Raw genomic sequence first — 13698 nt, 5'->3', positions numbered from 1 at the left:
CCCCCCCCCCCCCACCCCCCTTTGCCGTATTTAGAAGAGCAGCCTTAGGACAGAGCTTGGCCTTCACTTTGTTGCAGCAGTACGTCCAGTGTTGTTTTCTTCAAATGCAACGCACGAGCGAATGTGTTCGAACCCTTTTTAAAGAAACCCACAGTGCCGACAATTTGATGTCAAGTCACATCGATTTCTATGACCCTTAACCACAGGCAGTGTCAAAGGGCTTCGCATGCCCACAGTTGATAAATATCAACGACAACCCAGGAGGGCAAGGAAAAACTCAAAAAAAAAACCCCAAAAAAAACCTTGAGAAGGGGCCGCAGATGGGAGGATGGCCGGCCTGCAATGGATGCCGAGTGGGCAACATTGGACACCATCTTGTACTATACAACGCGAGTTAGAATGACATCAAAATCCATTGAACAAGATGAAAACGCTGCGGGGGAGACACCTCGCCTTCGGAGAGGCGGGTCCCCCCTCTGAACCCGGCCGGTCGATGAAGGAATCTCCCGAGCAGCGCCTCCTAGTGGTCTTGTCCAGCTCTTGTTTAGCTCAGTCAGTGCAAATCGCATCCATATCGAATCCGTACAGTGACATCCAACTGGGTCGTCATACTCCAATTATCCACATACTCATTAAATCTTATTGGGCTCTTGCTCTCGGTTTGATTCTTCAATTAGAAAAAAGTGCATGACCCAACGGCAGTTTAAAAAAATAAATGAATAAATAATGGAAAAAGGAATCATTTAGTTTGACTCTACGAAACATAAGCACAAGTGTTGGTCCTTGTTCTCCCCCCCGTGAGCTTTCAAAATAAAAGAAAGCTTCGAATCACAAGAGGCTTGTAGCCCCCACTTGACCAGATGACATTTGACTCCGACAAACCTCGACGAGCTAAGCGGTGCGTCTGCAACACCAAAAGGTTCTGCAAGCTGCGTGTTCAAAAGATTGTGATCCGGTTTCAGTCAGGATCCACTTCGCCACTATTGAGGATGACACACGTTGGTTGTTCCTTTGACCCGTTTCTCGGATCAGCGGGTTGAGTCAAGAGCGGAAACGGGGAGGCGGCGAGAGGCGAATACTGAGCAAACTCGTCACATGGGCACAAAGGAAGCCACTGTGGGAGCTTCTGAAAGCGACGCTTTTTCACGAGGAGGGATGCTCACGCAGCCTTTGAACCGGTGATGAGTCCAACATTTCCCAGGGGGTCGCGGGAGTCCGAGCCAAGCGCTGGGGTTCCCAGGCTATTGTGTGGGAGGGCCGGCTCGGGAGCCGCAAAAAGAAAAGGCGGAGGGGAACGTTACGTTCCACAAGATGAAAGTGACGCTACTGCCCCTCCGCATCGTGGCAATCAAAATGACACGCGTTCTTCGAGACGCAAGTTGAAGGACGCCATGAAAAGCGCAAATGACACCCATCCACAAAGAGGTACAAATATATCCACGACCGACAACTTGACAAGAATGGAACATCGCGCGCATTCATGCACGTATCGAGGTCATTTACTTGCCTCAAAAGGAGGCTTTTGACTTCCTGCAACGAGCACATAGACGGACGGGGGCCAAGGGGTGAAGGTGCAAGACCGGAAGGCCCAAGAGGTGTGAAATGAGAGGCGATGCCCCCTCTGACCTCAACCTGGAGGAGGGACGGGGGCGGGGCAACAAACAACAACATAAGCCCCTCATGAGATCAGGAAAGGGGGCTAAAGATTTGCTCTTAGCTGATGGAGTCTTGCAGATTTGCAGCCCAAAAAGGACGCCGTTTTTTTTTGTTTTCAAAACTGTATGATGAATAAGTCTGGGTGTGCGTGAGGGGGGTATGCTCCAAAATTTCAAGATGGCAATACATCGTTGCGGGACTCTTCACAAAACATGATCAAAAGGGAGCGCTGCTCACAGTAGAAGAAAAAAAAATATTTAGAGCGGAATAAGAATAACATTTGGGCTGTCTATGATGAATATTGCGTTTGTGGAATATGAATGAAGCGGTAATATGCACACGTTTTTATCCATTTCAAGGGGCGGTCATTTAGCCACTTACCGATGAGTGAAAATGACATCCCAGCGCCTAACGGCTCAGGTAGAGACCAATCGCAGCTCATCTGTTTTCCGAGTTTGGTCATGTGACATTCGCAAGCTGATGCCGTCGGCGTTGCGCTATCTCCGCTTTCCACATTAAAATATTTCCATACAGCAGACATCATCATTGTTGCATGATGCAATATTCATGTTGGCTTTCTGTGGCAACAACCAGAATGTTCCTCCGCTGGCTGAGATTACATCTGCTCTTTCCAGTTGTGTTGCTATATTGCATCATATAAAGCCCCTTTTAATTTATTTATTGTTGGGGGGGGGGGGGGCAATTATCTGTGTACTTCTGGAGCATTGTGTTCCTTTGTAGCTTTTAAAAATAAAAAATACAGCAGACATCATCATTGTTGCATGATGCAATATTCATGTTGGCTTTCTGTGGCAACAACCAGAATGTTCCTCCGCTGGCTGAGATTACATCTGCTCTTTCCAGTTGTGTTGCTATATTGCATCGTATAAAGCCCCTTTTATTTATTTATTGTTGGGGGTGGGGGGGGGGGGCAATTATCTGTGTACTTCTGGAGTATTGTGTTCCTTTGTAGCTTTTAAAAATAAAAAATATGAAATGAAATAACTTTAATTTTAAACCCAGCAACAACATGGATACCGATCAGCTGAAAATAATGTGATTGGGCCCAGTTTCCAATCCATCCCTAATTGTCTGTCTACATAGATTCCACCATTGCTTGTGTTCAAATATCCATTGCCTGAAAGGTTATAAGCCTGAAAGCTCCTGAGTCTTTTCTTTACCACAATACGTTTGTTGCGGCCTAACCAGTCTAAGCACTGTATTCTGATGAATATCGTGTTTGTGGAATATGAATGAAGGGGTGAAATGCACCCGTTTTTATCCATTTCAAGGGGCGGTCATTTCGCCACTTACCGATGAGTGAAAATATTAGTTCGGGAAATGGAACCGACTGACCAGCATGATCTAAATTATGATCTTAGTTATACTGTTTGGTGCTTTCTACCATCTTTGATACTGATTTGCTGCTTTGCTTTACCGATGTATATGTTAGTTGCGCCATGGACTACAGCACTTTGTGTGCAGCGATGGCTGTTTGAAAGTGCTCTATAAATACGAATGGAACATCGCGCGCATTCATGCACGTATCAAGGTCATTTACTTGCCTCAAAAGGAGGCTTTTGACTTCCTGCAACGAGCACATAGACGGACGGGGGCCAAGGGGTGAAGGTGCAAGACCGGAAGGCCCAAGAGGTGTGAAATGAGAGGCGATGCCCCCTCTGACCTCAACCTGGAGGAGGGACGGGGGCGGGGCAACAAACAACAACATAAGCCCCTCATGAGATCAGGAAAGGGGGCTAAAGATTTGCTCTTAGCTGATGGAGTCTTGCAGATTTGCAGCCCAAAAGGGACGCGTTTTTTTTTTTTTGTTTCGTTTTGTTTTCAAAACTGTATGACGAATAAGTCTGTCCAGAATGGGGTGTCATCAGCAGCCCTGTGGTCTGTGCTTCAGCGGCCCGCAGCATGTGCGACCCAACTGTGCTAACATTTGACACAGCCCGCAACCCTACTTTCAAAGAAAAAAAAAAAAAACATTTGGGACTGGGTGTGCGTTCGTGGGTATGCTCCAAAATTTCAAGCTGGCAATACATCGTTGCGGGACTCTTCACAAAACAAAAAGGGAGCGCTGCTCACAGTAGAAGAAAAAAAATATTTAGAGCGGAATAAGAATAACATTTGGGCTGTCTATGATGAATACTGCGTTTGTGGAATATGAACGAAGCGGTAATATGCACACGTTTTTATCCATGTCAAGGGGCGGTCATTTAACCACTTACCGATGAGTGAAAATGACATCCCAGCGCCTAACGGCTCAGGTAGAGACCAATCGCAGCTCATCTGTTTTCCGAGTTTGGTCATGTGACATTCGCAAGCTGATGCCGTCGGCGTTGCGCTATCTCCGCTTTCCACATTAAAATATTTCCATACAGCAGACCTCATCATTGTTGCATGATGCAATATTCATGTTGGCTTTCTGTGGCAACAACCAGAATGTTCCTCCGCTGGCTGAGATTACATCTGCTCTTTCCAGTTGGGGGTGGCGGAGGCAAGTAGCTGTGTACTTCTGGAGTATTGTGTTCCTTTGTAGCTTTTAAAAATAAAAAATATGAAATGAAATAACTTTAATTTTAAACCCAGCAACAACATGGATACCGATCAGCTGAAAATAATGTGATTGGGCCCAGTTTCCAATCCATCCCTAATTGTCTGTCTACATAGATTCCACCATTGCTTGTGTTCAAATATCCATTGCCTGAAAGGTTATAAGCCTGAAAGCTCCTGAGTCTTTTCTTTACCACAATACGTTTGTTGCGGCCTAACCAGTCTAAGCACTGTATTCTGATGAATATCGTGTTTGTGGAATATGAATGAAGGGGTGAAATGCACCCGTTTTTATCCATTTCAAGGGGCGGTCATTTCGCCACTTACCGATGAGTGAAAATATTAGTTCGGGAAATGGAACCGACTGACCAGCATGATCTAAATTATGATCTTAGTTATACTGTTTGGTGCTTTCTACCATCTTTGATACTGATTTGCTGCTTTGCTTTACCGATGTATATGTTAGTTGCGCCATGGACTACAGCACTTTGTGTGCAGCGATGGCTGTTTGAAAGTGCTCTATAAATACATTTGAGTTGAAAGGTTATAAACACCGCAACAATAATGCCATGAAGTGTATGTTAACAATAAGCTAAACAGACTATTACTAAGGGAAATTTATGTAGTTTTAGTAGAAGAAAATCTGAAACAATTTGCCTCATCACTTTTAAGACAAACCTGCAATGTAGCAGTTTTTTTAAAAATGGCTGTAATATCTTTAAAAACAAGATAATAATTGCTCGCTGGAATGAAGTCAAAGAGAGCCAAAGTAGCCCTTGCATCCTTCCATTTTCCCCGCATTGGGGCCCTCGGAGGAAAAAGTTTGGACACCCCTCCTGCTGTACACTGTCAAAATACTTGTTGGCAGAGCGAAAGGCCAAGATGTAGGTTAGCAGAGTAATCCTTTAGGCCCGAGTAAAGATGCCACTAGGCTAAGGATCGCTGCGTATTAATCAGTATTGATGCTGACGTTTTGACAACGACAAGCTTCTTGAGAATGCAAAGATGGAAACTAAATCAGCAGGCTGCGTGTGCCATTGCTTTTTTAAAAAACAAAGTTGTGAGGAAAAAAATGTAAAATGATGAAGCGCTTTCACGAGAGCTCCCAGAAAGCAAACTCGCTGTAGGACAGCGAAATAAGATGTGCTGGTCTGGTCCTCCCCGAGCTGTGCGGGTTCGTTTACTGAGCAGACTTGACGCTAATTCTACCCCCAAATTGCTGGGTCGTCAAAAAATGTCGCAAATAATCACGCGCGGTTAATCATTCGTTTAGCCACACACGTATTCTCAAACGCGTCCAACACGAGCACCCGACTTGTGCCTACGTGTAAACCTGGCTGCGTAATCGGGATAGCATAGTTTCCTCACCTCGTTCCTCTTTCCCGGCTGCTCCGTCGGGTTTGTCGGTATATCCGTCACCGAGCGGGGGCCGGCCGGTCGGTCGGTCCCGTTTCCCGAACTAAGGCTTTCCGCTCTCAGGTGGGACGCTGGTTCTGCGCGGCAGCCATTTGGACAAATGCTGGAAAACGTGTGCGACGCTATCCGAGCTTTTCTTCAGGAACAATAAGGAGCAGCGCGCCGCCTCCCGAAGCCGCCCGGTGGGAGCCTGGCCACGGTCGTGCGGCGGCTCTGTCACGCCATCTTCTGACAGAAGAGGAATGTACAATGTACGCTGACAAGCGACAAAAACGATTTCCACCACGTATTTGTGGTACTAAACAATAAAACGAAGGCTGAATTCTGAATCGTTTACTTTTTCCAACCCCATAATCGCTATATGGAGATTTGTATTGTTTCAATCAGTTTTTTTATCCATCCATCCATAGAAATCCATCCACGAAAGATAATTTCCAACACGACTCGGGCTCGCTGTTAATTCCGAAGACCACAATCAACCCCAGCTGAGGATATTCTTTAAGAAATGTTAAACAAATGAATAACATGCATAAACCATATACTGTCGAACAAAACTAACACAAACAAAGAATTGGGTGTCCATCCCTGATGTGACATGGAATCTTCGCGCCACTCGTCGTGAAATAGAGCAATGCATCCTGGGATATTTCGCCTTTCTTTTTACTACTCGTGGTCACGGTCCGTCGCCATAGTTACCACAGACAGCGGGAGAGGGCGAGACGGTTCACGTGACCTAGCAAGATGGCGACCACATTGTTGAATTGATGCTAGTGTGTGAGTACTGTACTTCGTTTAATTATCGAGCCGCTACATTGAGGCACCCGGTGTACTGTTTCACATTTAATTAGCAGTCACATTCTCCTGATTTAACACAACAACAACGTCGATGGATTTTTTTTTTTTTTTAATTGCAGCGAGGTGCGATTTAGCATGTCAATTGAAGTTATAAATCTGCTAATGTTAGCTCATTGCTCAACCTGAGCTGCTGCTGGCTCATTTGTTGTTTGGCCGGCCGGTGCGTCTTGCATTTCCGATACCTCTGGTCTTTACTCATGCTTATTTTTAATTTTTTCTTGCAGGATCTTGAGGGCCGGAATTTGGATGTGATTTTTCTATTGTTCGCCATCATCGTCATCTAATTACAGAATCAGGATGGCCCTAAATGTGTTTGGTAAGCAGTATCAGCTTTTTACCATGATAGCCTGATCGAGTGCTTTAATTGCATCTCGTCGCTTGTGTTCTTGACACGCCTGACCGATGCACACATTATCTGTTGTCTACCTGTCATGTATATTGAACTCGTAGGAAAACCTGAAACCTCCAAGTAGTGATTTGAAAGCAAATGTCACAACGGACATTAGTATATAACCTCGTCAAGTCGATCTGATATGGTGCAATTACCAAAACAGATTCTTAATTAACTGATTGCAATTGCTGTTACACGACAATTGTAGCTGGTAGTGGAATTTGATTGTCTGCAGGCTTTGAATCAAGAGAACGCTTATAAATATGAGTGGATTTACCTCAGTGAGAAAAATGGCTAAAACCTTGTTAATTGATAGTTTGATGTTTTAATGGGGAGTTTGCGCCATGTCAAATGCACTACGTTCTGTTAAAACTGTCTGTGTGACACACAGTAGAATATTATTAAAATGATCCAGCTTTGACACCATTTTTTAAGCCTCTGATTTTATTTTAATGATTGTTTTAAAACACACCGAGCCTTCACATAAAGAGTATAATCATAATATCAGAGAACATGGAGACAGAAGGCTCGACTGAAGAGATTGGATCATTTGCAGTGCGCACATGGGCACATGTCGCAGCCTCGCGCAGACTTGTTTTCTTGGCTCGCTTATTTACCTTCAGGGTGGCCACAAAACCAAGACTAAGAAATTTTGACTGTTCTCAATGTGAGCCAAAGGTAGACATATGTAACGTGGTGTCCTACACCGCAGTCACATTGATTTATTTATTTTGGCCAGTCTCCAACATGTGAAGTCATGCGAGCAATTTTGCTGCGATGGCTCACATCTCGTGCGCGTTTAAGTCAGCGAGAGGTGTGACTTTGGTTCGAGATGCGAGGGGGTATGAGGAGTGAAATGAGGCGACGTTTAAATTTTGCTTCTTCCTAATTGTATTATATTTTGAAACTGACTTCAGGAGAAGGGCCTTTTCAATTAAAAGAGATGCAATTTTGAAAGCTGGATATACAGCACAGTTTAAGTGACACATACGTGATTTTTTTTGGGGGGGGCGGAGGCTCTCAAGTAGCTCTGTTTGGATGTTTCATGGCAGTTGAAAGAAAGAAAGGAAAAAAAAAAACAAGGAATGAGATATCCTCAACTTGGAATCGGGTCTCCAGTGAAAGGAAGATGGTGCATTTTTTTGCAATCGATTTGAACGCTTTAAGTACCAAAATAGCAAAATGGCACCAGGCAACATTTACACTATGCCTTGATCTCGAACCATTTTCAAGCTACAACCTTTTGAAATGGTGATCTCAAAATAGAACACTGTATTTTATTGACCAAACTCTGGCGCCTAAAAGGTGAAGTGGAGAGACAATATGTCTATGTTTGTATTTGTTACTGCTTTGTTGTTGATTTGTAGACATTGTCCTCACTCTCCTCAAATGTCATCATTTTTTACAAATGATAGATTTCAAGTCAAAAAAGAGAAACCCTTTTCTTTTTGTCTCTTCAGATCATGATGAGTACAGGCCTCCGGTATGGAAATCCTACTGTGAGTACAGTCCTTTTATTTATCCATTTTTTTGGGTGGGGGTGCAATTATGTGTGTTGATATCATTTCCTCCGATTGAGCATTTGTTCGATTTTATCCATTCTTCCATTTCCAACATTTGAAAAATGAATAGCTTCTACATCCTTGAAACTTGTCTCGCTTGTGTTTTCTGCCTCAGTGTATCAGCTCCAGCAGGAGGCGCCACACCCCCGTCGGTTGACCTGCACTTGTGAGGTGAGGTTTCAATGACTGTCTGTTGACAACTAAGATGTTGGGTTGGGTTGCGATTCTTAAATGCTGGTCCTTAATCGGAGCTGCACCACTTTAGATTGTTTAAAATTCGACGCAAATGGGAGGAAATTGGCTGATGTCATTATTTAAAATGTTTTTCAGTGCAGTTGTGTGCTTTGTGTATATCTTTCGAAGCCAATTTAAAGCAATGATGGTGGAGGACTAATTTCACTCAACGCACTCATCTGTCATGCAATTAGCATCCAGCCTATGTCAGTGTTGAGTCGAATAGTCCATAAATCGACTGGTCGAATAGCTTGTACAATTTGTAGCTCTTCTGCGGTGTTCCCTCCAAGCTGCGCACGCATGCGTGCGCAATGGCGCACTCCTCTGACCCTCTCGGCGCTCACGCTAAGCGCACACCGCGCCCACACTTGACATTTCGATACGCGTTCCTTCCTTTCCGCGCAAGTGCAAGCTACAAGCGGGACATCGCACCATTCCCACTTCCCTTCCCGTTTCAGTAGTGGGGCGCGTGCTCAGTCAGTCTCCTGTAGATGGTGCCAAACGTTGGCACGCTCGCGCTCGCGCTCACCAGACGACACGCGGACTGCTGCGTTCCGGAAGTCCCTGGAACGGGGCTCTTTCGTGCGCTTCAGAGGTCAGGTGACCAGAGAAATTTTCCGTTTTATCCACTGACCTGTTTTCCACGATTGATGAGCGGGCGACGCGGGACCACGCGGTTCAAGATTTCATGCAGACTTTACTCATTGTACTTATGAATCACCTGTGAGCTGAAAGGAGGGTCGCAAACCGCGGCTGACTTTATTCGGGTGACAAATTTCCATTCGGTGATTTGTTCTTTTGTGGTATGTAGGTGGTTTGAATTTGGTTGCTGCGCGTCGACGTCACGCAACTTTTGGGAATCTCAGGTTTGGGACAGGTGTGAGGCGGCTTTGGCCGCCGTGCGCATGTCTGACGTTGCTCACGGCGTACAAGGGATGCTCAGGGAGTTTGCATGAATAAAAATTAGAGGAAACATTGCCCCAACGTAACACCTCGCCAATATTTGCCAGTGTGCCGATGTATTGGTTTGACGTCATATTTGTTGAGAACGAACGACAGAACGCCGCGGTGTGCTCTTCGTTTGACTCATCCGCACTTCTCTGCACCCGCGCGTACGCCAACTCACATGCTGCTCTCGAATAAAATGTTATCATCACACGAATCGCATGAGCCTCGCCAGTGGTTGGGAATTGTTCTGCTCAACGTGTACTTCTCCTGCAGGTGGACAATCGACCCAAATACTACGGGAGAGAGTAAGTAGCTCATTTCGTCTGCGTTTCTTGTGAGAATTGTTTCATACGAACAGCACCCTCGTGTTGTGTTGCGTTCAGGTACCACGGGATGATTTCCAGGGAGGAAGCCGACCAGCTTCTCAGTCAGGCCGAAGGCAGCTACCTCATTCGAGAGAGTCAGAGGCAGCCGGGCACGTATACGCTGGCGCTGAGGTAGGCGCGCTTACGTAAATGGCGTAAGTCATTGTTAGCGTCATCGGTGAAAATCATCATCATCATCATCATCATCATCATCACAGGTCTGAATAAACTTCAGCCAAAGCAGAGCAGCACTTGTTTTTGGGTCGGAAGAATCTATTCCTAGCCGTGTTCCACCTGCACACATCCGCTTCCGTGTTTCCCCCGTAGGTTATAATGAACTTCCATAAATACCACGCTGTGAATGAAAGCTTTCATTTTGGGTTAATGATCTGAAAGTGTGGATCCGCAAAGGCCTAGAAAAGTGTTGTCCCACTTTGGCATTAATTTGTCACAGATTGGAGGTTTTTTTTTTTTTTTTTTTTTGAAAGCCAATCGGGACAGGGCATATTTTGTCCAGGACGTTTTTCCTATCGTCACCCCATTCAGGTTCGGGAGCCAGACCAGAAACTTCCGTCTTTACCATGATGGGAAGCACTTTGTCGGAGAGAAAAGGTTCGAGTCCATCCATGACCTGGTCACCGACGGCCTCATCACACTCTACATTGAGACCAAGGTGAACACTCAGCGGGGCACCGTTCCCGAACCGGGTCCTTCGGTCAGCCCAAAGCTTTTCAAGTGTTTTCAAGCCGCGCCTTTCTTTTTAGGCAGCAGAGTACATCGCCAAGATGACCATCAACCCCATCTATGAGCACGTGGGCTACACGACGCTGAACCAGGAACCCACACTGAAGAAACACTTGCCGCACGGCGCGGACGCCGCCGATGGCCCGGCGCCCGTCAAGGACGACCACGGCGGCGAGGAGAGGGTGAGGACGATGAGCATCACTCGAGTCGGGCGACGGGCTCACTTTCCCGGGGCACCTTACAACATGCCCATTCTCTTGCTCCGCCTGCGCTTTTCCAACGGCGGAGTGTCGCGGATCAAGCGGAATGGTGGCGCAGCATGCAAAAAGCCAAGCGATCCGGTGCATCGGCTTTCTCTCCAGGGAGCATTTTTGCCTCGAGCATTTCGTGACTGTTAAGAATCACTGCGCTCTTCTGGGTTCTTTCTCCTCTGAATGTGACCCGACTCTCCCTCTCTCACTTTGCTCAGCGTAGCGGCGGCAAGTCGGCGCACGCTCAGTCATGTGGCTTGGAGCGCGCAGAGTGAGACGTGACGCCGGTCTAGTCTCAAGGATGTAGAAGATGTTTTGGGCTTTATTTGCGGATCCTCAAGCAGCTTTTGTGAGTCTTTGGCTGACTTTGCTTGAGCAGCGCCGTTAGCGGGCAGACACATTTGGCTCGCTGACCTCTAGCGGGCTCGCTAGTTGTTTTTCCGATCCGGCTTTTCTTTGGATTTGGCTTGGAACTTCTTTCCGTTTGTTGTACGGTTGACCAAAACGGCTCTTTTTGGCTTTCGTGCGATTTTAAACCCCAGATCTCATCATGCCAAACGGCAAGTCTCATGTTGTGAGCAGAGGTAAGAAGCAATCGGGCCAGCGAGATGAGAAATGTCCACCCGAAAAGGGTTCACGGTTTGCCGCTGCTCTCGGCAGTGGCTCAGTTTTTCATCGGACAGTCGCTGGCGGTGCCTCGGACCCCATCGTCAAGACGAGGACGCAGGGCGACAGAGGCCCGGTTCTGTCCAAACCAACCTCTCCCGCTTCCGCCTTCTGGCAGCCAATCAAATCTTTTGCCCTTTCACAGCTCACGTCGCTGGTGCGGCGAGCCACGCTGCGGGAAAGCGATATGGTCCCCAAATATGAGAAGGTTCACAACTTTAAGGTGAGACTCGCATGCCAGCGTGCGCATGTGCCATGTGTTGATTCGCGTTTCCCCTTCGTCATCAGGTTCATACGTTTCGTGGCCCTCACTGGTGCGAGTACTGTGCCAACTTCATGTGGGGGCTCATCGCTCAAGGAGTCAAGTGCGCAGGTAACTCTCAAGTGAGCCGAAAGGAAATTGACCGTCGCTCTTAAAGGTACAGCGTGTAGAATTGCCATCGAGTGGTGAACTCGTAGAATGCCACCACCTAAGCTCGATGCACGACATGTGCCTGAGAGGGACTTCGCAAGCCTATCGGCACTTTCTTCAGCAGAGCTGCAGGACAAAATGTCATCCCAAACCACTCGCGGTAGTCCCGCAAGTGACGGTGTCAGCGCCTGGCATTTGTTACACAAGCCGTCGTCATCTCATGTTGAGGAACTACGTTGGCTAAATTTGTCTGCTTTTGAGTAGCATCAAGATGGCGGCGAAACATGTCAGCCTCCTGTAGGGGAGGCGCACCCGATGTACTATCATTCACGTACAATTTTGCAAATCCGGTTGAGAAAACGGAGGTCTTCGAAGTGCTTGAAACAAAAATGCTCGTCGATGCCGGCGTGAAATTGAACAGTCGACAACGCAGCACAGTGGCCGACCGGCGACTCGGCGTTCCGTAAATGACGTCACTGGCCGGAGATTGCCGAACAAAAGCGTTTTTGTCGCTGCGGGTCGAACTATGAACCTGGGTGGGTCAAAACAAAAGTCTGCTTGAACTAGTTTGAACCGTCAGTATCGCTCAGATGATGGCTGGCCAAGTTTACTTCACGCCTGACCTTTAAGTCTGACTCGAGTCAGGTCTTCAAGTCCCCCCCACCTCTGCTACGCTCGCACACATGTCCACTAAATAAAGGCCTTGTATGTCTCAGACTGCGGGTTGAACGTCCACAAGCAGTGCTCAAAGGTTGTGCCCAATGACTGCCAGCCGGACCTACGTCATGTCAAGAAGGTGTACAGCTGTGACCTGACCACCCTGGTCAAAGCGCACAACACCAAAAGGCCCATGGTGGTCGACATGTGCATCCAGGAAATTGAAGCCAGAGGTGGGTGCCGTCCAGAGCTGGCAAAGGTGTCAGCCCGCTAACCCGTCGCCAACGTTTCTTTGCAACCGTGGCTTTCCACTGCCCTCCAGGTCTCCAGTCGGAAGGTTTGTATCGAATATCCGGCTTCAGTGAGCTGGTTGAAGATGTCAAGCTGGCCTTTGATAGAGGTGAGAATCGCGAGTCGACTCGAAATGCGCCGAGCCGCTTCCTTCCCTGTCACCGCACCGCGTCCGCAGACGGCGAGAAGGCGGACATCTCGTCGGGCGTATATGAGGACATCAACATCATCACGGGCGCGCTCAAGCTCTACTTCAGAGAGCTGCCCATTCCCCTCATCACATACGATGCCTACCCGCGCTTCATCGAGTCCGCAAGTAGGCCCCCCCCCCTGAAGTTTTTTTTTTACATGACGACACATTCGATGTCTTTATGGGTGTTCTTACGTTCGCTCGTTGCAGAGGTCACTGACCCAGAAAAGCGCCTGGAATCCCTCCACATCGATCCCGCAAGTAGGCCCGCCCCCCTGAAGTTTTTTTTTACATGACGAAACATTCGATGTCTTTATGGGTGTTCTTCCGTTCGCTCGTTGCAGAGGTCACTGACGCAGAAAAGCGACTGGAATCCCTCCATGACGCCCTGAAGCTCCTGCCGCCGGCTCACTGCGAGTCGTTGCGGTACCTCATGGCGCACCTCAAGAGGTAACCGCCTGCCACCTTTACTTTTTTGGATAGAGGACTGCAGAGCTG

At 47.3% G+C, this 13698-nt stretch overlaps 2 protein-coding genes across 2 annotated transcripts in view; one reads left to right on the top strand and one right to left on the bottom strand.

Moving 5' to 3' along the window:
• LOC109526865 (FERM, RhoGEF and pleckstrin domain-containing protein 1-like) overlaps positions 1–5927 on the bottom strand; it is a 25889-nt gene extending 19962 nt beyond the window's left edge. Inside the window, exon 1 of the mRNA XM_019888428.1 lies at positions 5587–5927. The gene's annotated coding sequence lies outside the window, so the exon portion shown is untranslated. The remainder of the gene's footprint in view (positions 1–5586) is intronic.
• A 384-nt stretch (positions 5928–6311) lies between these two features.
• Positions 6312–13654, top strand: LOC109526886 (N-chimaerin). Its single transcript, XM_019888462.1, has 14 exons — positions 6312–6408; positions 6714–6805; positions 8341–8379; positions 8558–8613; positions 9898–9929; positions 10008–10121; positions 10536–10662; positions 10754–10915; positions 11796–11873; positions 11939–12023; positions 12779–12952; positions 13042–13119; positions 13189–13326; positions 13545–13654. Exons 2-14 carry the CDS (start codon positions 6787–6789, stop codon positions 13652–13654), a joined length of 1212 nt encoding a protein of 403 aa, XP_019744021.1. The 5' UTR covers positions 6312–6408; positions 6714–6786.
• Positions 13655–13698: the final 44 nt, after the last annotated feature.

The sequence above is a fragment of the Hippocampus comes genome, unplaced genomic scaffold (assembly GCF_001891065.2).
Source record: "Hippocampus comes isolate QL1 unplaced genomic scaffold, H_comes_QL1_v1.1 scaffold152, whole genome shotgun sequence".
NCBI classification, from domain to species: domain Eukaryota; kingdom Metazoa; phylum Chordata; class Actinopteri; order Syngnathiformes; family Syngnathidae; genus Hippocampus; species Hippocampus comes.
This window is presented reverse-complemented; position numbering and strand designations above follow the sequence as displayed.

Excerpts from the sequence above, each read along its gene's own strand:
- LOC109526886 (XM_019888462.1), top strand. Across the intron at positions 8,614-9,897 it reads GGTTGACCTGCACTTGTGAG|GTGGACAATCGACCCAAATA; the intron begins GTGAGGTTTCAA and ends CTTCTCCTGCAG. Across the intron at positions 9,930-10,007 it reads CCCAAATACTACGGGAGAGA|GTACCACGGGATGATTTCCA; the intron begins GTAAGTAGCTCA and ends TGTTGCGTTCAG.